This window comes from Vidua macroura, chromosome 18 (genome assembly GCF_024509145.1).
Source record: "Vidua macroura isolate BioBank_ID:100142 chromosome 18, ASM2450914v1, whole genome shotgun sequence".
Taxonomy (NCBI): domain Eukaryota; kingdom Metazoa; phylum Chordata; class Aves; order Passeriformes; family Viduidae; genus Vidua; species Vidua macroura.
The window spans coordinates 414,896-439,536 of record NC_071588.1 but is presented as its reverse complement, the minus strand read 5'-3'; the positions used below and the strand labels follow the sequence as shown (position 1 = coordinate 439,536).

The 24,641-nt window shown below is 44.9% G+C and overlaps 1 protein-coding gene across 2 annotated transcripts in view; it reads left to right on the top strand.

Annotated features, from left to right (window-relative positions):
• Window positions 1–24,641, top strand: part of ADGRD1 (adhesion G protein-coupled receptor D1) — a 130,183-nt gene that overhangs the window by 81,728 nt on the left and 23,814 nt on the right. For both annotated transcript variants that reach the window (XM_053994106.1, XM_053994105.1), the window contains 6 exons: window positions 5,755–5,858; window positions 8,339–8,450; window positions 12,897–13,050; window positions 16,522–16,588; window positions 17,534–17,600; window positions 21,444–21,535. In XM_053994106.1, coding sequence (XP_053850081.1) covers window positions 5,755–5,858; window positions 8,339–8,450; window positions 12,897–13,050; window positions 16,522–16,588; window positions 17,534–17,600; window positions 21,444–21,535 — 596 coding nt within the window. The remainder of the gene's footprint in view (window positions 1–5,754; window positions 5,859–8,338; window positions 8,451–12,896; window positions 13,051–16,521; window positions 16,589–17,533; window positions 17,601–21,443; window positions 21,536–24,641) is intronic.

Here is a 24,641-nt window from a genome sequence, read left to right as displayed (position 1 = left end):
GCTGCCAAAGTTAATTATTCATCCTTTTCTTAATTGGATTCAGATTACATTTTAAAGGTACAACTTCAGTAGATTTGGCTGAGCCTAACTGTTGTCCCTTGCCCCCCTGCCCTTTCCCCCCAGGGATTCCTCACGGGAGGATGTTCAGACTTTGCAGAGGGGTTTGAGGGAGGGTTCCAGTGCTGGGCAGCCCCTGGCAGATCTGTCAGATCAATAAACAGCAAAAACCCTCTGTGCTGCAAGGAGCTTCGTGGTGGGAAGTTTCCTGTGAGATGGAAAGCTGACCAAAGGGGACCTGAAAATCTAGCTCACTCTTCTGTTTGGACTAAGGGCAAAATGCAGTTGTCGTGGCATTTCCACCAGTGAACAAATCATTGTGGTTTAATGAAATGTATCCACTACAGGAGCACGTGCAAACGTGTCCTGGGCTGTACTGGTGAGTGAGACCAAAACACAGACCAGAGGTAAGATATCCTCAGCTTGCAGGACTCATTTTTGAGGTTGTAAAACCTTTTTTGGTTCAACAACTTGCCTTTTTCTGGAAGAGGAATTGTTTTTCAGAAAGGAGATTTCAAAGGTAGCTTAGACAGTGAAATTACTGCTTTTGGTGTCTGAATAGTGAAGCTGTAACTTGGTACAGGGACAAACCCTGTCAGGATCAGCTATGACAAGCCTTGGTTGAAGTATTGGAGCTCAGCCCTTTGTCTGATGTGTGACCTCTGAAGGCAGAAATAGAGGGATGTTTTGCAGTATGTGAAGGAGAAAATTTTAGGTTAGAACTTCCCCAGAAAAGTCCCTTCCTTTGGAGAAAGCCAAAAGTACACTCTTAGCCAAGCAGAAGAGGTGCAGTCAATGGCCTGAGAGGTGAATAATTTGGAAAAGGACAGGGACAGGAGGGCAAATGTCCCCTGGAAGAAGGGAGCACTGAGCAGAGAGCCCAGGCAGGCGCTCTGAGCTGGCCAGGGGCTATTGTGCTCCTGTGTGTGGTCGCTCAGTAACTTCACATAAAAAAGGAGCTTTTCTCTTCTAGACACAAACAATTTTTCTTGTAGACTCTACTGAATAAGTCTTTCAGCCTGAATGACCTTTCCCAGCTCCTGTATGAAAAGTACCATCTCATTATAATAATATATTTTCATCTTCCATGCAGTTATTTATGAACAGAGGGGTTAGATAGACTTTCTCTCTCTCTCTTTTTTTTTTTTTTCTTTTTTCCATGCACAGCATTATAAATGAAAAATTCGTTCTTGAGCTGGTATCTTTCCAGGATTATTTCTCAGGCCATCCACTTGCCTGAGAGTTTCCAAAATAAAAGTGTTGAGCAATGTAGTAACTTCTTTTAAGAGGGAGAGCAAGGGTAGGACAATGGGCTGTGCTGCCACAGGTGGGTGGATCTGCTCCAACCCCCCTTCTTTGGCCAGGCTTTCAGCAGCACTCAAGGTGAGGGGTGTTACAGCTGAAAGGGTGGGGGTTTTATATGAGACGGGAATTTTTGATTTTACCTTGTCAAAGCTGAAACTAAGAAACATCTGTCTCTTAGTGTTGGTGATTGCTGACACGAGTGGATGAGCTCGTTTCCTGGCTTTTCAGAGTAGAAGAATGACCATATAAATGCAAGGAAGCAAAACATTTTAGAAGAAAAGAATAATTTAATGTAGATTGGGACAAGTGTGAGAATCAAGCTTATGGGACAACTTCACAGATTGCTCAGTGTTTTATGTGGTCCTTTTTTAATGCTATTTTCCTTAATAATAGCATTGCAGCTTGATTAGAGTTTTTGTGCTGACTACAAAAACATCCCAAATTACTGTTTTATATTCCACATCATGCAGGAAGTCTGTAAACTTTCAAAAGGACAAGCTGAGGTAAGGTAAAATCAGCCCTTATCAGAGCATTGGAATTAATTGAAATGGTTTTTTAATTAATGAGGCCCAATGCTTTGACAACCCAGGTACCTCTAACAAATTGCTCCTTGTTATCCCTTCAAATGAGAATGCAGCACATCCAGATGTGCTGTGACAGCTGGGTTGAGAGGTTTGTGGAGATTGATATCTTTTAATGCAGATTCTTTTCCCTCCTTTACCACATCCCTGCAGGGAGGCTGCACACCCTGGAAATCATTCCAAGCCTCCTTTCGTGTGCTTTCTCAAGTTCTCTCCCTGCAACTCACATCTGCACAGGCAGGAGCTGCTTCCAGCCCTCCTGCCCCCTCCAGCCCAGCTGCTCCCTCCGAGAGCTGCTGCTGCAGCTCCTCTGGGTCCTTAGCAGCAATTAAAATCAGCTCAGAGCTGAGCCCAGCTCTGTCCCTCACACGGGGCAGGAGGAGAAGCTGCACTGCAGTGGTGCTGCTTTTGAAAAAGCTGTTACAGACTGATGTATTGATTTAGGAGCATCACTCTTAGAGCCTCATCAGATTTTGGTTGTGTTCACCAGAGCAAGAGCAATTTCCAGCTCACAGATGCAGGGACCTATGTAGGTTATTTCAGGTTTCAGTGAATCTCATACATTTTGTTGTAGAAGAGATTTTTTTTTCCCTTTTCCATTTCTAAGTCATAGAGGCTCAGTTGGATTCACATTTTGTCTTGCCCTGCAGGGGTTTCTGGAGAAAGACTGAACTAAAACCCAGAGACAGACTTTCTTAGAAACGTGACATCAAAGAAATTAGAGAGCAAAACCTATTTGTGTGATCATCATCTTCTTTTGGATTACTATGGGAAAAAACCAAACAGTTTGATTTGGGGGGAATGGAACACCTTTCCCACATGGAAAGAGTTGGGTTTGTTCAGCCTGGAGAGGAGAAGACTTCAGGCTGACCTAATTGTGGCCTTCCAGCACCTGAAGGGAGCCTGCAGGATGGAGAGGCTGTTGACAAGAGCAGGCAGTGACAGAAAAAGGGGGAATGGCTTCAAACAGAAGGAGGGAAGGTTTTGAGTAGACACTGGGAAGAAATTCCTCCCTGTGAGGGTGGGCAGGCCTGGCACAGGTGCCCAGAGCAGCTGTGGCTGCCCCTGGATCCCTGGCAGTGTCCCAGGCCAGGCTGGCCAGGGCTGGGAGCAGCTGGGACAGTGGGAGGTGTCCCTGCCAGGGCAGGGGTGGCACTGCACCGTTAAGGTCCCTTCCAACCCAGGCCATTCTGGGAGTCTGTGATTTTTGCCCATTTCCACTGGTTTGCTCCCCGGGATCTTCTGCATTTGTCTGTGATAGTGAGGACACGCCACCCCTCTGAGATCTCTGCCAGTGCAAACACCACAACAGACTGCTGTAAATCTGAATTTTCCCTGAGCAGGGAAACTCTCTAGGGAGCATTTTCTGACTGCTGAGAAATACTGATTTCAGAGTGACTTTACATCTGAAAAGCTTCCTCAGCTCCCCTCCTCCTTCTGTAGAATTGTGAGCCACCTGCAGCCAGGGAAAAGGGTGTCTACTGGAGGAATCAGGAAATAAGGTCCATGCATTTTGGACATGAATATACCTGATGAGGAAATCACTTCTAAAGTGCTCCATTTACCACACAGATGATTCCTATTTCAGGAATATTCTGTGAAGAATGCCTGTACATTGGTTCTTTGGGGGATGAGGGACGATAGCATCTCTTCTGTAGGAATTATCCGGAGCTTTTAAGCTGTTCCAGTACACAAAACTCTTTTGTTTCCATAATTGATGCTGTCCAGTCAGGGAAAAGAAATGTGTCTTTGGCTGAAAAAAGAAAAAATACTCAAGAGCTGCATCATATTTCCTAGGAACAGTGACACCATAGCAACAGTTGTCTTTCAGTGCTGCTGCATCCCTTAATGGCTCTCAGGTTGCTGAGCTCTTCTGCTGGAAACTCAGCACACGTGAGCTGCTACAGTTGGCAGATAATTACAGTGAAAACCTACATACACAACACATCTTTTTGTCTGTATTTATGTTTTCCCATGAACACATGGCACATTATTTCTCTCCTTTAAAAGGAATTTTAATGGAGAGTTTATTGGTAGAGCTGCTTCGGTTTGATAATCTCTAATGGAATACTTTGTTTGGGTGGGAAATTTTATTGTGTGTGTGGAAAAGAATAGAAAATCCCAAACATATGTGAAAGGAGTAGTTTTTATTATATAAATGTGCTGAAAAAAAAGTTTTGGAAAGATATCATTCCTTTTAGTATTTTTTAAATAATAAATATTTTTCAGCTTGGAATTTAATTAATAGTAAATCAAGATTGAAATAGTAACAGTATTTCAAGCATCAAAATTAAAACTTTTTGATTGACTCATTTTTTTTCCTTCAGTTTATGAAAATGTCAAGTCTATCCAAAATCAAGTCAGGAAAAATGTTTGAAAATTCTTCTAGGATGAGAAAGCTTTTTCCTGCCTGGCTCTGTTCTACTTATTACATATTAATACTGCCTGGCTCTCTTTGTTGGGTGTGGCTCTTTTGTCATTCTGTTATGAGAACTTGCATGGAAGATTAAACTCTGATTAATTGAAGATGAATGGCCAAATCACACTGTCCCTCTTGCACTGACTCTGTCCAGGTTTAACACAGATCCTGGTGGAGAGCACTGTGGAGTTACAGTTTAAATGTTCCTAAAAATGGCATTACCTCCACAAGAGGTGCCAGGAGCTAGAAGCAGGGGCTGAGAGCAGAGGTTTGCCCTCCTGCTGCTCACGCTGGGCCCTTGCTGGGGTTTTTCACTCTGTAGTGTCAGCCCAGCTCCCTCGGCAGGCACTGCCAGCACGCTCCTTCACACGGAGCCGGTGGCTGCATCGGGCTGTGGTGGATGTGCTCTCTGGCTGGCCGGCTCTGCCTGCACGGTGGTGCTTGCACAGGGAGGGGAATGACTGCAGCAGCACTGCAGCGTCACTGCGAGCAGCGCTGCAGCATCACTGCGAGCAGCGCTACTGCATCACTGCGAGTGGCACTGCAGCATCACTGCATCTCTGCGAGCAGCACTGCAGCAGCACTGCAGCGTCACTGCGAGCAGCACTGCAGCATCACTGCGAGCAGCACTGCAGCATCACTGCGAGCAGCACTGCAGCATCACTGCATCACTGCGAGCAGCACTGCAGCGTCACTGCGAGCAGCACTGCAGCATCACTGCGAGCAGCACTGCAGCGTCACTGCAAGCAGCACTGCAGCATCACTGCGAGCAGCACTGCAGCATCACTGCGAGCAGCACTGCAGCATCACTGCATCACTGCGAGCAGCGCTACTGCATCACTGCAAGCAGCACTGTAGCATCACAGGGCCTGAGCTGAGCTGCCAGGCTGCCCGAGCCCTGCAGCCACGGCAGAAACCGCTGGAAGCTGCAGGGACCGGGCTGTGACACACGACAGGGCCGAGCCGCGGGCAGGCTGTCCCCGCTGCAGGGACCGGGCTGTGACACAGGACAGGGCCGAGCCGCGGGCAGGCTGTCCCCGCTGCAGGGACCGGGCTGTGACACAGGACAGGGCCGAGCCGCGGGCAGGCTGTCCCCGCTGCAGGGACCGGGCTGTGACACAGGACAGGGCCGAGCCGCGGGCAGGCTGTCCCGGCTGCAGGGACCGGGCTGTGACACAGGACAGGGCCGAGCCGCGGGCAGGCTGTCCCCGCTGCTGCCCGGGTGCGGAGCTGGCTGCGCGCTGCCGGCCGGAGCCGCCAGGAGCGGAGGGCAGCGCTGGGCAGGGCAGGGCTGGGCAGGGCAGGGCAGCGCAGGGCTGGGCAGCGCAGGGCTGGCCGTGCTCAGGGTGACGCGCACTCACAGCTCTGTTCTGGTCTCTCCTTTGCGTGCAGCTAACGAGAGAACACCAGGTGGCCCTCTCCTCCATCACTTACATCGGCTGCGCCCTGTCCATCTTCTGCCTGACGATCACCCTGGTCACGTTCGCTGTGCTGTCGTGAGTAATTTTAACTTCATACCTGCTGAGCAGCTAGCGCGCAGAAAGGCAAGCGGGATCCCGTCAGCTACTCAGGATTAAACAAAGGCTATTAATTCTACAACCTTCCTTAATTAGATTCTGCACATGTATTTGTAACACTTGGTTGGTTATTTCTAAATTACTTTCATTTCCTGAAATGGGATGGTCTTTATATAGCAAGCTATTTCAATCTCATGAGAGATTTTTAATTTTTTTTTTTTTTTAAGTGTCCATGTTTTGCTATAGTTCAGGAATCTTGCAAACAGCCTTGTAGGAGGTCTTGGTCTGGACTCCAGTACAAGGTGAGCAGGGACTGCAGGACCACCTCCTCTGCCCCCCCACATCTTTGGGTTGCTTGGAGCACACAGACAGCACTTTCTGCTTTTCCACTGTCCTGTCTGTAAGGCAGGCTGTTTAGAAAGGAATGCCCAGTAAGGAAGTCTCAGTCAGCACTGGCTGCCTGACTTTAGTTTCACACAACTTGTACACAATTACCTCATACAACCCATGTTTATGTTCAAGAGTCGCTGTTCTCCATCAGGCTGGTTTTCTGTGGTGCTTTAGTGGGATAAAGGACACTGTAAGCAGTGTGAAATTCACTCCGTGGCTCATGGTTAAAAACCTCTGCATCTCCTGCCCAAAACAGGGCAGCCCCTGTGAGGGCTCTCTGTGCTGGGAAGGTTTCTGCCCCAGGGTACTCAGGACCTTTATTCCTATTTATGTTCCAGTAGTGACAAATGAGTTTGAGGCCCAGCTGAGCTTGATACAAACATTTCTGGAAAAAAGCTTTCATAAAGGTTTGTGTCTAAATAAGAAACAGAAAACCTGACTAAGGGTGAAGTAACTTGTCCAAGGTTGTGCAGCACTTCGAGAGTACAGCAAGGAGTGGGATTCTTGTCTCCTTTCACACACTAAACCATATTGTTCCCACTTAATAGTTTGAGTTTTGTTTTCTGTGCCTAAGCATGTATTTTGGACATCCTGTTAAGAGGCCAGTTTCTAGGGGAAAGGACCTGCTGAATCTCAGTAAACTGATTGCAATGCTTGTTTTTTTCCAGACCCCATATTATTTCCAAGTTTTGAGATCTGTGTTGGTCATACTTGGATTAAGAGAATAACGTGTGGCAAACTCCACTCTAAATAAGTCCAACATCTGCCTGTCTGACATTGTGCTGTTGGCATGTTTAGGCTAAGGGAATGACCTGCTGCATTTTAGTCTGAGTGCAAAATTGGATGTTAGAGTGTTTAGAAAGGAAAAAGGAGCAAAAGGAGGAGGTGTTGCTGCAGCAGGGATGAAAACTCCTCAAGGAACTGGAGGCAAAGACTTGGAAGAGAGCTTGGAGCCAGCTGACTGTCACAGGATTAAGCACCCCACCTACAGACAGCATCCTTCAAACTGCCAATTTAACATAATTTGATTATCTTTTCACTGGAGAGCAGGGTCTCATTAAGCAGCTGAAGTGAAATTTTGCAATGTGGTGTTAGATGACTGTGACATAAGTGGAGAAAAATCTGGCAAGTTCTTTGCTACTCCATGTCCTGGCAATGGCAGCCCCTTCCTGGGAGGGCAGTGAGCCCTGCTCCCCTCCTGGGTGACACTGCCCAGCTTGTGACACATGGAGCTCCTCATTACAAAGCCATTGGCAGCAGGCAGAGCATCCTTTGAGTTACTTTTTGGGATCTCGACACTTGTTGTCATCTCCCTCTTCACTCCCTTCCCATGGAGCAGTGCAGCAGGCAGGGTGCATTGGAATAGGAACCTGTTATCACCAGGACTGTTTGTTTTTAAAGAGAACAGAGTTTAAGGCAAGGCCTGAGATGTTCAGATCAATGTTTTTGTTTTCTGTTTCCTATTTTGGGATGAGAACAGAAACACGAGGTCAGCAGATTTCCAGGAAAGCCTGTTCTTGTCAGATTTCCAGCTGGTTTTTGAAAAGCCAAGAGAGATATGTTCAAATGATGTTGAAACCACAGTCAGGTCCCTGTCAAGACAGGCGTTGCCCATCTGTATATGGAGCTATAGTTCCTGTGCTCAGAAGTTATATTTGTATAAATCAGAATTGGAACCAATGTACTTTCCCATTCCCTTATTTCCCAACAAAATAAACCCAGGAACTCTGGCACAGTGTGGGCACAGGTGCCATGTGCTTTCTGTGAGGAGTGGGTGTGACCTGCTTGGCATCCCCAGCGCCCTTCAGGATCACACCCTTTGCTGATATTCTGTCACCATTCTGTCACATCAACTTGCTCACGGGCAAATCAGTCTCCTGCTGCCTCCGGGACAGCAGCAGGATGCCAAGGGCTGCACTCAGGTTCCACCCCACGCTGCTGGGAGGGGAGCTCAAAGAGCCCACGGCGACCACCCCACCAAAAGCAAAAGCCAGTCCAGGTGCCTGCGGGTGAGTGACGGGCACACTGGTGCCCGGGGAGCCGTGCTGAGCTGTTTCTGTGCCCTGCAGGTCTGTCAGCACCATCCGCAACCAGCGCTACCACATCCACGCCAACCTGTCCTGCGCCGTGCTGCTGGCCCAGGCCCTGCTGCTGGCCAGCTTCCAGCTCAGCCCTGCAACCGTGAGTCTCACTGGGGTCTTCTGGGGCAGCCCCACCACTGGGGGCAGCTTCTGCATCGCGAGGTCGGTCTTTAACAGGCCTTAGCCAAAAAATGCCATGCTGCTGCAGGGGGAGCTCCTTAGGCAGAGTACCGGGGTCTGAGCCATTCAAACTGGCATCTAAAACAGCTGGCTTCGGTTAAGACAAATAGGCCAAGTTAACAGCACCACATACCAGTAAAACCAATTTATTTCCACTGTTAATTTTAAAAACACAATTTAAAGTAATGTTAAGGTCTTTGATGGAAAGTTCCACCTGAAGAGCAGAAACAAAACCTGATTTTATAATAAACTTCCAGGGTGCCCTGTGTTTGTGCTGGTAAAAACTTGTCTACTTTTGTGACCAGCTGGTGCTCCACGTTATTTTTCGGAAGCAGCCAGTGGTTTCTATTATTGGGGGGGTGGTGGTGTTTTTTCTCAGTAGAAGTTAATATGAGGTTTGCACATTGTTCATTTTGCCAATACAACAGCTACCTAAATTTCTATTCAGCTCAAATGGGATCCCTTGAATTTCTGTTAGGTTTATAAATAACTGTAATGTCTGGTTTGCACAGGCAGTCATTACCTGAGGACCTAAAAGCACTTTGGAAAACTAAGTTCATATTCTTTTGCTGTTTAACATTCGGGTGGGTCCTGAATGAGTCATGCAATGTGCAAGGGAGAAAATGAAACTGGATGGTTTAGAAGGAAAATAAAATGGAGACATTGGAGAGCAGCAAAAGATGAAACTGAAGACAGTTGAAACCAGGCATGAAAATAATCCTCTTTAAGTAGAGAGCTAAACCCTGTTGAAAGGACATAGGCTTGAGGGCAGTAGAAGGTTCACTCAGCAGGACAGTGTGTCATATTCTCACAGGTTTTTCTTTTTCATCCATCCCAAATTTTCAGACAATTCAGCTGAGTCACTTCAGATGGTGTGTGAAAGCCTCTTTACAGCTGACCGGGGCCAGCACGGCCCTCAGTCTGTTCCATGGTGGAAACTCCAGCTGTGTGTCCTGGTGTGGGCTGGAGGAGATAGAGCCGTGTTCTCCAGGGAGCAGCCCCAGTGCCACCCACATCCACAGCGTGCCTTGGTCACACTCAGGTCCTGCTCCTTTAGTCAAGCTCTTGAAATGCTCACACAGGTTGCAGTTTAATAGGTGCAGATTTCCTCTTAAACCTACCCCAAACCTACTTTGGTGAAATCGGGATGGTAGCACAAGGAAGCAAGACCTGTTTTACACCAGGCTTTGTGAACGAAATGCTTCACAGAATCCGTGGATTTTTTAGCCCTACCTTCTCTATAACAGCTGTAATTGTATGGGATAACACTGTAAAGATCTGAACGCTGGCAGACGTGGTGTAAATACTGCGTTGTCCTCTTGGAATCCGGGGGGGTTGTGATTCATCCTTTTATTGCTCTCCTGTCCTTACCTACTCTGAGCAGGTCTGACAGCAGCCTAAATACCTTTAATTGCAGCTTTAATTGAACTGCTGAACGGTCGTTCACAGAAAGAGGGAGGCACTATTTACACTACAGGTGTGAATTTGTGATCTTTGCCAGGGCTGGTGTGTCGGTGCTGAGCCCTTCTGGGTGCCCTTGCAGGACCCTCTGTGTCCCCCTGCTCGAGGCTGGCATCACCTCCTTGCCCTGAGCCTCCCCATCCTTTCCCCATCTCTGTCTCTGGGGATATTTTGGTTTTGATTGCAGATATGTCATACAGCATTCCCTGCTATTTTTCAGATGCGTTATTTAATGATTTACAATTCATTCTACAGCAATTTTTCTTTTGTAGAATAACAGTGGATGTTTTTTTTCTTTTGTAGAATAATAGTGGTTTTTTCACCACAAAGCTCTATCTTCACAAACAGGACTTTAATCTTTCCAGTACACCTAATTTATTCATTTATTTATAAAAAGCTGGTCATTGACACCTATCATTAATAGTTAACTGATCATGGTATATTCCAGGAAGGCAATTCTTCCCAAAATCAGGATGTCTTTTTATGTATTTATATTATTGAGACACAGGAAAATGAAAATTGAAGTATAAGGTGTTAGCCAGCACAGAGTTTTTTCCAGCACAACCAGCAAATCTAATGTCTCTACTATCTGCAGTTCTGTATCAGGGTATTTATCTCTTTCTCACTCAATACTCCTGCCTGGCATTGCTGGAAACATCCAAATGGAGATGTGAAACAAGTTGCTTTTGTTTGTGATGTATCTGTAAAATTACCTATCTGTTTTAAGACTGTCCTCGGGGGAAAAAAAGACAAACTGGGAGGCCTTTCTGAAAGCCTGCTTTACTTTCTCATCAGCAATAACAGGACAGACCTTGCTGCTGGCTGGGCTGCTTTTTCTATTTCCACAGACCCTCTGCAGGAATAAGATCTGCCTTTGTAGGAGTATCCTGCTAAAAGCAGGGTGTTTCACAAGGTGCAGCAAGAGAGACATGCTTTGGGCTCAGCTTCTCAGTGATTTTACAGAAGGCAATTTTGCCATATAACAGTAACTTCTAAGCAATAATCAAGGCAAAAAAAAAAAAACAAAAAAAAAAAACCCAACCAGAACGAGCAGCAACTTTGCTATGGATTTTATGTACAAATCTGCAACTAGGTATTATACAAAATTCTATACAGACCAACCTCCTGCTACTTCAGTGTGTGTTATTTTTCTGCTGTTTTGTGATTCATATTGTTTGGCTACTCAAAAGTTGGAAAATACCCATTTGACAGAGCTAGCCTGTATGTCAGCTTTTTGTTGCATTTAGATTCTTGTGGACTAATCTTCTGGTAGAAATCAAAAGGCATTAAAATGGATTTTATAGCCTTGTGATAAAATTAACTGGAAAGGCTCTTACAGCTTTTGTCAATAAGCTAATCTGGTTTAATAATATGTCACTGAACTTTGTGAAATACTAAACCACATACAGACCTCACTTACACAAATTAACCCCAAATTTATTGCTTTGGAATACAGGTAGTCCCATTGGATTTGCATTAGAATGTCCTTGCAATGTCCAAGTGAGTCTGTACAGGAAAGCCTCCATTTTCATTATGCTACCAAGTCCCAGCATTTTATTTTCATTGGAGTACAAAATCCCACACCATCAACAGAAAGAATAAAATCACAGCACAGCACAGCTTAGCTCAGGCAGCAAAGGGAACTAACCAGTAACATCTGAGGCAGCAAACTGGTTCCTGCTGGTGGAGCTCCCCCAGCACAGCCTCCACCTGCCTGGAGCCTTCCTGGGGCTGGTCCAGCTGAGGAAGGCAAAAGCCTTCCCAGCCCAGGGCTGGCTGCAGGCAGCCCTGGGAGTTCTGCAGGTGCCACAGAGGGGTGGCACAGCTGCAGGGCACAGTGTCCCTCCCAGCCACCTGCCACAAACAGGGCAGGGCTGTGGGGCAGGGCTGGGGCTGCTGCAGCTGAGCTGAGGCAGAGCAAACCAGGTCCTCTCGTGGGGACATCCCTGTGGGGACATCCCTGAGGGGACATCACCTGGGGACATCCCTGTGGGGGTGTCCCTGAGGGGACATCAGCGTGGGGACATCACCTGGGGACATCCCTGTGGGGACATCACCTGGGGACATCCCTGAGGGGACATCACCTGGGGACATCCCTGTGGGGGTGTCCCTGAGGGGACATCCCTGTGGGGACATCCCTGAGGGGACATCACCTGGGGACATCCATGCAGCCAGCTCTGCTCTGTCACTGAGTGATGGGCACAGCCACTCTGCTGGGACCTCCTCGAAAGAGTGAGTGAGGAAAGGGAAAAGCAAACAGTGAGGAAGGGGAAAGCAGAGAGAGAGGAAAGGGAAAAGCAAACAGTGAGGAAGGGGAAAGCAGAGAGAGAGGAAAGGGAAAAGCAGAGAGTGAGGAAAGGCCGGGGGGAGCACCTGAGGCTGGGGAAGAAGAAAAGATTCCATTCTCCTGTTTTTAAAGCAGGCTGGTCGGAGGCTTAGAGAAAAATTAAAGATGGCTGAGAGGAGCACCTCAAGGAAAAGCAGGCAGCAGGGTACAGGACAACACTTGTACCCCACTTCTTTGACTCCTGTATTTACTACAGGCTCAGCAACCAGATGCAGACACTCAGTTTTGATTCCCTAAATATTTTGTAGACTTTAATGGGAGTATTGCTCCTACTGTTAAAAATAAATAACACATTTGGATTTCCACACCACATTTGGCAATGTTGTTAGGTTTTTTTTTTATTTTTTATTTTTTTTAAGGTAAGAGGATTTGTTACTCTGAAGCTAACTGAAAATGCAGTAGGAAAATGAAATTGTCTATTGCTTTCTTTTTAAGACAGTTTTACTTCAGTGATTTAGCATTTAGCCTGGAAATGTCTATAGAAGTTAAAAAAGAAAAAGAAGACTGACGTGACTGTATCACCAAGAACTAATGTATTCATTTTTACTCTTAATTTAGCTGCCTTGCAAGATATTGGCCATTCTCCTTCATTTTTTCTTCCTGAGTGCGTTTGCATGGATGCTGGTGGAAGGATTTCATCTTTACAGCATGGTGATCAAAGTATTTGGGTCAGAAGAAAGCAAGCACTTATATTATTATGGAATTGGATGGGGTAAGCATTTAGTAGCTGCTTACTTTAAGTCTCCTCACTATGGGATAAGATTATATTCAGAAGCATATTTGAAATTGTCATCTTATGATCACAGTTTGCCTTACTGAGAGTAGGTCTGTTGGATGAGAAAATGCATCATTTTTCTGACTGCAATCAGACTTCAAGACGTGTAGTCCTTGAGCTTAATTCCACTGCAGGGAATGCCACAACCTCTCCAGGCAAGATCAGACCCTTGATTGCCAAACCAATGGCAGGACTGAGGGAGGGAAATCTCACTACACCGCTGTGTTCTTTTTTTGGTTCTAACTCACACCAGTGGCTTATTCCAGCTGTATTCTGCAAAGTCGTGCATGAAAAACGGGCACAGCAGCACAGAATTGTCACAAGACTTCATTGGTAGGTGCTTTGTGCCTTGAAATCCTTAAATTAAAAGTGTGCACAGAACCTCCAGTATTATTATATTAGGAATGAAGAAGTGGTTCTGTGACATGGGAATGCCTCAGACAATAATTCAAGGATTTCTAGATGCAACAATGAAAGCATAACCCGTGTGCATTTCTGGAGAGCCAGAGCTGAGTATTTTAACATATTTAAAGGGCTGCAGACCCTGCCAGCAGAGCAAAGTCACCTGCTGTCACAGCCCTTGGAGAGCAGCAGTGGTGCTTGACAAAGCTCCACATTTGGAAGGAGAGGGAACCTCATTCACTGAGTCAAAAATAGGTGTGAAAGATAGAAAAGGAATATCCATGCAATTGCAGGCAATTTCAAAATATGTTAAAATATGCATTATATTTCCTTCTCTCCAAATTCATTTGGAGATACAGGAAGAACAATTACATCAATAATACACATCTGCTGCAGTCATAATTGAAATATTTAATATCTGTTTGGCACCATGCAGATCTGGGTGATAGTAATGCTGTGAGATATATAAATTTCAAGAGCTACCTACTTGTCCTTTTTTTTAAATTCTGTCCTTTTTATTTTGTGCATCTTTCCTCATTCATTTAAAAACCTTGTTAGCAGTTGTGTCTGGGGGCCACAGTCCCCTGGTGGGCACGGGATCCCCCAGGCTGAGGGGATGAGCTGCAGCTGGCAGGTTTTCTGCTCTGCCCTCACTGCTTGTGTACAGGTTCAGTACCACCACATTCATGTGGCACTTTGTGCCAGGTTTGTTGGTTGTAACATGGCAGCGATTCAGAAGACACAAAAACAAACCAGGCACCCAACTGATTGGGTCAAAAATCCCCAAAACTGCTTTTTTGCCGTGGTGGTTCAGCACACCAGGCAGAGGTGGTTGTGGCAATGCTTTTTTGTCCCACCATTTGTAGGATGCTGGTGGCAGAGTTTGTGATGCTGGATGTTTTCCCATTCCAGCCATTTCCTTTCCTTCAGAAACTGACACAGACTGAAGACTGTTCTGAGCTGTCAAATGATGTAACACAGCAGAAGAAAATCATAGAAAATGAACATCTTCCATATAAATGGGAGAATATACTCATCCCCATCTAGCAGAGTAGATCTTTTCATCATTGGAGGGAAATACACTTTCATTTGTGTCTAATGCTCCATCTTTCTCAATAAATAGCATATTTAGCCTTTTAGAATTGATGTCCTAAAATTCTTTTGAATTGTCTGCCACAGAATTTCTACAGCCTGTTTTTTTTTTTTTTTTTTTTTAATTATTTGTGGCTTTTTCATGTATAGAAGACACAGAATCTTTAAAAATACAATGCTTCTTAACTACTGAGTATAGCCCATATTTATAAATATATATTCATATCAATATAGAAATATTTATAAATGTGCTTCTAGCTGCAGTTATTGAAGAATGAAAATACTTCTTCCAAAAATGATGTTTCTGCCAGTACTGGAAAACTTTACACAATTTGTGAGGATGATAGTGGTAAAATTAAGTAGAAATTGCCTGTCAGAGAATTTTGTAAAACCCTCATGTAGAACACCTAAAGAACTAAAAAGAAAATTGAAACTTTAAGCTATCTTGTCTAATACTCTGTCTGGGACCTGTTTATTAAATTCTGTAAGATGATCAAAGCTCAAACCTTCACATTTTATTAAATCATACAGGAATTAGCAGGCAATCATTTAATATTTGAAGGGATGGGTTTTACTGCATTCAGAACTGCTGGCAATAAACCCTCTGCCTCCTCTCCAGCTCCTGGAATGAAGTGGCACAACAGGACCTGGCAGTGCTGGGGCCAGAGCAGCTCTGAGACCAGGAGCAGACCTGCTTCTGTAATTTGTGTGATTCCTGTGTCACCAGGAGCAGAACTGCCTCTGTGCAATTCCTGTGTCACCAGGAGCAGAACTGCCTCTGTGCAATTCCTGTGTCACCAGGAGCAGAACTGCCTCTGTGCAATTCCTGTGGATCAGGAGCAGAACTGCCTCTGTGCAATTCCTGTGGATCAGGAGCAGAACTGCCTCTGTGCAATTCCTGTGGATCAGGAGCAGAACTGCCTCTGTGCAATTCCTGTGGATCAGGAGCAGAACTGCCTCTGTGCAATTCCTGTGTCACCAGGAGCAGAACTGCCTCTGTGCAATTCCTGTGGATCAGGAGCAGAACTGCCTCTGTGCAATTCCTGTGGATCAGGAGCAGAACTGCCTCTGTGCAATTCCTGTGGATCAGGAGCAGAACTGCCTCTGTGCAATTCCTGTGTCACCAGGAGCAGAACTGCCTCTGTGCAATTCCTGTGTCACCAGGAGCAGAACTGCCTCTGTGCAATTCCTGTGTCACCAGGAGCAGAACTGCCTCTGTGTGATTCCTGTGGATCAGGAGCAGAACTGCCTCTGTGTGATTCCTGTGTTATCTCAGGAATGTTTCTTCTCCTCCTAGGGCACAGCCCACTGCATCAGTCAAAGCCATCTGGAAACAGAGTTTCCTCCAAACACAGAAATCTTGCAGACCCATGACATGTTTATGCTAAACTCAACCTTGGTGGGGCCCCTGAGGCAGTCTGAGCTTGCTGGGGGTGATGCTCTGGATGACCAAATGTCACCACTCTTGTCCTCTCACCTGCTATTCATGCATCCCTGTGAGAAACTCTGCTCTCCTGAGTTGTTCTGAATTCTTGAGCAAAAATGCACTTATGTGGGGGGAAGTGGTTAAAATAAGGCTGATACTGCTTCACATGTATCACTGCTTGGATAACAAGAGGCAGAAAGCCCATAAGCCAAAACCAGGCTTGAACAGGACTGTGATTCCCAAGGAAATTAGCACTGATTCAGTTTAACAGCTAAACTAGTACTTTATTAAAAAGTCATTTTGTCTGACATCAGTTAATTAGTGTTGGATTAAACAGCTGCAGGAGGATGTCAAGTTAGACTTAATTTGAAAATGACTCTGAGCTGTTCTGTTCATACAAAATTTAGCAGAACTTGCAGGGCTTGCTGGAAGATGTTCTTTTATTCCTAATATTGCCTCAGCATCTGCCTTTCTGTGCCTTGCTGCAGGCTGCCCACTGGTGATCTGTGTCATTTCTGCAACGTCGTCCCTGGACAGCTATGGAGAAAGTGGCAAGTGAGTATGAAAAAAGCCTCACTGCAGGTGCCACAGGGATGAAAATCTGATGTGGAGGAAATTTATAAATGTGTTAACTGGGCTGTGGTGCTGCAAGATCCTCCTGAGGAGCAGGAGAGAGAGTCTGCAAAGGGATGACTTGTGTAGAGATATTGTTAAACATAGACGCCTCAAGTTTGGTTTTCACAGAGATGATACACAAAAAGCTCCTGGGATGTTTCTCTTACTTTTCACTGAAGAGCTCCTCAGTGAGCTCCCTGCTCAGGGGGGAAAAACCTGCACCAAGATGAGAGTAACCACTGATTAAAGATATTCAATCTTCCAAAGAAAACTGCAGTTACACACCTGAAATTTGGACTGGATAATGTCCAAAACTTTGAAAATTAATTTCCTTTCTAATTTAGGAAAAGAAGAGCAAGTTTATCTGAAAGAACTCCATGGGATTTAATCCTAGAATAATTTCACATGTGGTAAACTGGTTCATCTCTTCAGGGCTGTAAGAAGGGCCTGATTGTGTTTGCCAGCCCCTTCCCCACCACCAGCCAGGGGAGGCAGGGAGGGCTTCAAATTGTCCCTGGCTGCAATGAGACAAATTCACTCCAATTTCACAGTGCTCCGGCACTGAGCCTGTGGCTGAGGACACCAGAACAACAAATTGCAAATAAAACATTTCCATCTTTGCACTCCTGTGGAGGTGGGCTGGGGCAGAGAGGTTTCACTGACTGTGTGACAAATCCAAGTGAGATCCCACCTTGGATCCCCAGTGGGAGGGGAAAAGGAGCTTTTTCCTGACGTGCTATCACATCTCTTGCTTTCAAATTTCATCAGTCTTCTTGCACTCTCTTTTGGTTGTTTTATAGGTTGGGGTTTTTTTTCTTTAATTAATAACATTACTAATTAAATGATTGTGTGTTTCCTCTGAAACAACTCTGATTTCCCCTGCAGCTGCTGGCTTTCACTGGAGAACGGAGCAATCTGGGCTTTTGTGGCACCAGCGATGTTTGTAATTCTGGTAGGTACCAGCACAGCAGCTGCTGTTCCTTGCTGCACTCTGTGCCAGCAGGACTGGCTGGAGGCCTGGGGTCAGACCTTGTGCCAGCCCAGTGAAACTGCAGTCCTGAATTCTCCAGAAATTCTTGGTTCCTGCTCCGAAATCTTGTGTTGTGCATGGGTATAACTATATATATATATATATAAAAATATATGACACTATCCATATACAGTGTTTACCATTGCATACCTCTGGACCTACTTGGCACACAGAAGGTAGACCCTGAACTTCTGTATGTGAGCTTACAGTCAAAGGTATGTAGATATTGATGACTGGAGAGCAATTAAAATAATCCAATATTCATATGTCCTCTCCTCACATTTGCACTTGCTGTCCGGCCATTGCTCAGCACCAAAGGAGGAAATGAGATGCAGTCAGTGACACCAAACCTTCCCAGGCTGCTGTCCAAGGATGGTGGCAACCAAAACACACCAGGCAGTGAAATGCTCTCTCACCTGAGCACCGCCTCCAACAGTTTGCATGTGCAGCTGCTTGGCAGAGAAAGTAAGAGTTTAACTGTCTGGCTCTGACTTATGATATATAACATTCGTGCAGCTCAAATTATGTTCTTGTAGGGATACAAACACTTTCAGAAAGAGAAAGAGTGAGCTCACAAGGTTGATCCACATAGAGCAATTTGTTAAACAGTCTAAACCCAGCTCTGCCCAAAATAGCAGCAAGTGAGCTGACAAATTACCTCTCTGGGCATTGGATATTCCAGCTGAAAAATGTGTTAGTGCCTATAGGGAAATAACAGGGCTAAACACTATCTGGTGTGTGTGCATGTGTGCCTGTGTTCTTTAAATAACAAATTAGCCACCAGCTGCATAAACTAGCATTTAAGTCTGAAAATACTTCTCAAAAAGCAGTTTTTGACAAGTTCGAGCCACAGTGTCTCTGCCAAGAAAAAAGGATTATGCTGTGAGGAAAAGAGGGGGATTGCTCCTTTTAACTCCCACTCCCCAGAGACCAGGCAGACACAGTCCACTTTTATCCTGCCCCAGCCTCACAGGCAATCCAGACATCATGGAGCCTACACCAGAATGATGTGGAGGGACTGGGACTGGGGAAAAACACTCACACATTCTTTTCTAGGCAGTAATTCACAGAACCTCCCAGCCCTATATGGACTCCCATACCAAATATGCCTTTCCTTGGGGTTTGAGTCACGGGATATGATGAAGGAAATAGTTCCTTCTATATGTAGGTCTTTTGGCTTCTACCTACATCTTAAGGTTTTAAGATCACTCTCCCCCACGCCCCAAACCACCACACACATATATAATCTCTATATCATCCTCCTAAAGCAGCTTCACAGAAAGTCCTTGCAATTAATTTGCAAACCAAACTAAGATCAGCCCAAGTTGCTCTGGGGTGTGTCTTCAGTCGAGGGGGAAAAAAACCCGACTTGACAAAGCACCTGAATTTTTGACACGAGACGTTAAAACTTCTGGCAGAAGGCTTTGTTTGTTATCAGCCATCTGCTGCCTTGGTGTGTTTCCATAGGTATGGCAGAATTCAGGGGATTCTGTGGAAAGCATCTGTGTGCCTGGAGCAGAGGCTGTGCTGCAGGCAGGGAATGAGGAGGAGACACTGGCCTGCAGTGGCCAGGCCTCTCTTGCTTCCCCTGTAAATTGATATTTTCCTGGTGGTGCAGTTCGAGTGAGCGTTTGCAAGGCTCTGAGTACAGCACAGAAATGGCTTTTTCAAATATGCTCATTACCACCTCAAAGGATTTACAGGGGTTATTTACAAAATATGATTTGGTAGCAATAGGGAAAATGATCCCAAGACCATTGAATTTCACCTCTTATCTCTGTAAAGCTGATTGAACAACAGGCACACTTGTTATTGAGGGGCTGGCAGTTCCACAGGATAGCCTTTGGATAAACTCAAGAGCCATGGCAAAAATGAACTATTACAGATATGCTCTGATTTTACAGCAAGTGATGATCTGCCCTTAGAAATCTTAAATTAAAAAAGGGGTCAGAAGATTTGGAAAAAAAACACAAGAAAATAATTATAATCAAATTTAAACATCTTTAATTCACCCTCTCATCAAAGTAGAGGATGATAATTGAGTTTTAACTGAGGAACAGCACTTTTTTTGAAGTCTTCTCTTTCTTTTTGTTCTGTAGTTCAGGATAGTTTTGTTCTACCCTTGTTCTTGACACTTTGTAGCTGATGTGCAACTTTGGACAGGAAGGGGGAAATATGTATTTCACCTTCACATTGTCTACCTTTTTTTTCCCCTTTAAACCCAAGGTCTTTGCACAGCAAGACAGTCTTTGCCACATTTCCTTTAAGTGATAAAGATTTCCTTCTTCCTTCACCTGTGACTCCAGCACAAGCTTTCTTTTGTTGAACATTTTCAGTGTTAGTCTTTTCAAGATTTCCTACTTTTCTGTTGAGGATTCTTTTCATTTTATTGATGTTTCTGCTGGACCTGACATCAAAAAGAGCGGGGCCTTTGAAGAGCAGAGTCCAGATTTACCATTGCTCCTTTAGATGCTCTTGTACCCAAGTTGTGAGCGGGCTTTGGTGAGAGACAGGAGCTGCAGCCCCCGAGGTGTGGCAGGAGAGTCTGTGCACACAGAGCACAAAGCAGCGAGAGCGCAGACACGGGCCCTCGCGGAGGGGAGGCTGCAGCTCTCCAGCCTCAGCTCCAGGGAATGGATTCTCTGTCGGGGTATTGATTTTCTATCGGGGTATTGATTTTCTATCAGGGTATTGATTTACAGTCAGGGTACTGATTTACAGTCAGGTACTGATTTACAGTCAGGTATTGATTTACAGTCAGGGTATTGATTTTCAATCGGGGTACTGATTTACAGTCAGGTATTGATTTACAGTCAGGTATTCATTTACAGGCAGGTATTGATTTACAATCAGGTATTGATTTACAGTCAGGGTATTGATTTACAGTCAGGTATTCATTTACAGTCAGGTACTGATTTACAATCAGGTATTGATTTACAGTCAGGGTATTGATTTACAGTCAGGTATTCATTTACAGTCAGGTACTGATTTACAGTCAGGTATTGATTTACAGTCAGGGTATTGATTTACAGTCAGGTATTCATTTACAATCAGGTATTGATTTACAGTCAGGGTACTGATTTACAGTCAGGGTACTGATTTACAGTCAGGTATTGATTTACAGTCAGGTATTGATTTACATTCAGGGTATTGATTTATAATCAGGTATTGATTTACAATCAGGTATTGATTTACAGTCAGGTATTGATTTACAGTCAGGTATTCATTTACAGGCAGGTATTGATTTACAGTCAGGGTATTGATTTACAGTCAGGTATTCATTTACAGTCAGGTATTGATTTACAGTCAGGGTACTGATTTACAGTCAGGGTACTGATTTACAGTCAGGTATTGATTTACAGTCAGGTATTGATTTACATTCAGGGTATTGATTTATAATCAGGTATTGATTTACAATCAGGTATTGATTTACAGTCAGGTATTGATTTACAGTCAGGGTATTGATTTGTGTGTGGGGATCCTGAGCACCTTGGCCATGGGGCAATGCACCCATCCAGGCTTTTCCTGAACAGGCAAGGGAGCTCCTAAAGGAAGGAGAAAAGCTGTGGGGGTGGGAATCATTGACACAGGACAAACCACACCAGCCCAGCCTTGGAAACCTCTCTTGCTGCACAAAGAGAGCACAGAAAGTTTCTGTTTCTGTTTCCTGCTGTGTTTGTACAATGCCCTCCCAGGGCAGCCTGCTCCTCGGACTCAGCCACAACTTGCTTTCCTGACCAAGGCTTGTTCCTCCTCCTCCTCCAGGTCAACATTGGCATTCTCATTGCTGTCACACGAGTCATCTCCAGAATCAGTGCAGACAGCTACAAGGTCCATGGAGATGCTAATGCCTTCAAGTAAGTTTTTCTCATTGAATTTATAACAACAATCTCCCACAAGCAGTGTTTCACCATGGGCTGCTCCCAGAACACTGACAGTGTTTCTCTTCAGTAAAAGCAAATACTGTTAAAGGTATCCTCCTCTTGAATGCAGCCAGTTAACCTATATTTATTAAAGCTGCATGCTGCACAGGGTGAAATCTGTGGTTCAGCAGGAGCTGAAGTGTTTCCCTGCCTATTACAGTCTCCAGCATTTGCTGATTCATTATTTTCCCTTTTGCTAAGGGAGACTTTCCTCTTCCTGCTATAGTCAAGAGCTGAATTTCACAGAGCATCATTAATCTGTAGTGGGTTATTGCAACTCTTCTGCTCCTTCTGCGGCCAGACCTTGTTTCCAGCCTCAGTTCAGTATAATATTTAGGCACATGCTTATCTTTAAGACTCTCTTGACATTACAAAGCACATAGACTTACACTGGATTTAAATGTGTGCCTAAATTCAAGCAGACTTTATATCATAGTGCCTTGAGCCTCTTGGGGTGGTGGCCTCTGAGAGTGAGTCATCTTTAAAATAGCACCAGCAAGTCTGGAGGGGAAATGTAAGGCGCACACAAAGCTACCTCTGAATATACAAGGACAAATTCTGGTTTCTGAAATATATATATATATATATATATATATATATGCAGGGGTGTGTGTGTGGCTAAGAAGGTCATTTAATATATCAAAGCTAAATTAAGATGTTGAATATTCCATTTTGTATCTCCTAAGGAAGCTTTAGTCCAAATAGAGAAATGACACTGTATATATAAATAAAAGAATATGGAACTTAGAAGAAAAATGCGATGATGGTTCATGTTTAATGTTTCTGAGGCACAGGTTATTGTATGATAAGGATTTGGTGCCACTTTTCTGAAATGTTATCATAAAGAATAATTTTTATGCTTGGATTACTTATGTAATTTTGAAATTGTCATTAAGATTTAAATATTGGTGACAGTTACCTAATTGAAGTTAGTTTACTTATTATACACTTATCCAACAGGAAAAGAAAAACAGTAAATAAGTCTACACAAAAATCAATAAGATAATTATACTGTAGTGAAATGAGAAGCCTGGGAATTAAAATGACTGTTTCAGGTTTGGCTGAGTTCCTGTGACCTTCAGAGATACAAGGGAAGTATAGAAATTTAGGAAGCAAATAACTGTATATTGTCAATGCCAGGTTTTCTGCACTATTAGAAGCATGAAGACAAAGACACATCTCCATAAGTACAAGAGGAGCTACAGAGATTGCTCCATGTACTTGGATATTTTACTCTATTGCAAGGAGTGGATTCAATACACACTGTGCCCTGCACACTAACACATTATTTTTTAAAAGAACTGTGTGTGTGCACGTAAGTAAATTGATTTATGAATGATTGATCGAGGAATAAGATGTAATGCCTTTAATGAGGAGCATATGTTCTTAGCCCAGGTATTATCAGCTGTAGATTTGGAATGGGATAACTTTAACTGAAAATGAGACTTCTCCAGGTACCCTGGCTGAGAGGTGCTCTTTGTGCCAAGTCATTTTCACATTACAGTTTCAGGACTTGACCTAACAAGTTACAGGGAGAAAAGTGGAGAAAAAATTATTATCAGAGGGCTGATACATCTGAAAACTTGAGCCATTAAGTGATTAAGTGGAAATATGCTCTGATAAAACAGCTTTCCTCACAGAAATAAATTAAGTCAAGAAAATACAATAGAAGGTAAACAGAATATAGAGAATAGTTCTTCTGTACATATCATTACAGAAGTGGGTCCTCAAAGGAAGTTTGAAATGAGAAGAACATAAATACATGTTCAAATCAGATCCTGGGAAGTGTTTATACCCTGATTTAACATAGCAGTGAGGCATGATGAATTAGAGTTTTATGTACAGAGGATGTCATGGAGAAAGTAGCTGGTCTATTGGAAAAAAAGATAATTATAAAGCCTTTGTAGCACTGAGTTTATATGTCTAGCATGAAATTCTTGTGTGTATTTTCCAAGAAATAAGAGAAGAAAGCAGAGCAGGGCTGTGATCTGACAGGTGCACGGGAAGTGTTTCATGGTGTGAAATCCCCACGGCTCCGAGCATTACAGGCTCCTGGGAGCTGATTACAGGTTGTTAACCCGGGAGGGTGGATGTGCACAGCAGAACAAATCAGTGACAAACACAGAGAGCAGAAAAGCAGAAAGGCTCTACAGGTTCTGTGAGGAAGGACTGCAGGGTGGTTTTTGGATCAACAAGTTAAGCTGGCCTAGGGAGGAATCCCCGAAGGCTGCAGAATGCTTTGTGTACCGTGATCCCCAAATAAAGGGGCTGCCAGGCATCCCTGACTCCTGCACCTCCTGGATATCGCTGTGGGTAGAACTGGGCTGTGTCAGGAGGAGTTTCTCAAGCCTTCTCACAAGCCAGAGCTGGATAAAAGTGGCACGGTGTGATTTGGTGAGGCAGGAGAGCTTTGGCACCCATCGTGCTGTTGGCAGCAGCCAAGCGGGACGTGAGGAGAGGCGGCTCCTTCAGAGCTGGGTTTGTGGTTCCAGACAGCCAAGGGCAGGAAATGGGAGCTGCAGGGCAAGGAGCTCTGGAGGGAAGCCTGCTCAGTCCACCAAAGCCGAGGCAGAAAGGAAGAGGGATTTCAGTGCTGTGTTTTCAAGCTGGGATGAGATGTAGGCAGGCAGCGCAGCGAGCTGCTGTGACAGCAGGGACAGCAGGCTGGACAGTTCCCAGCAGGTCACACCTGCACTGACAATGAGCTCAAGGGCTGGCAGCACTGGCCAAAGTGGCTGTGGCAGGAGCACAAGGAGGTGCCAGTGCCACCTCTTTCCCTGGTGGCTCGGGCCAGCACTCACTTCAGTCTGTAAGCACCTGGCTGGGTGGCCTCACACTTGTGGATGTTTCCAAGTTCAAACCCAAGCAGCTGCTCTAATCCAAAAATGCCAGCCTGCAGGTTTCACAGAACAGGCTCCTCCTCAGGCTCGCCTCTGGCCAGGCTCTGCTGCCAAAGGAAAGCTTTAATCACAGTGACAAGGACAAATTCCACTGCTGCTGGCAGCAGGATGGGAGAGGACCTGCCCTGGCTCTGTCTCCC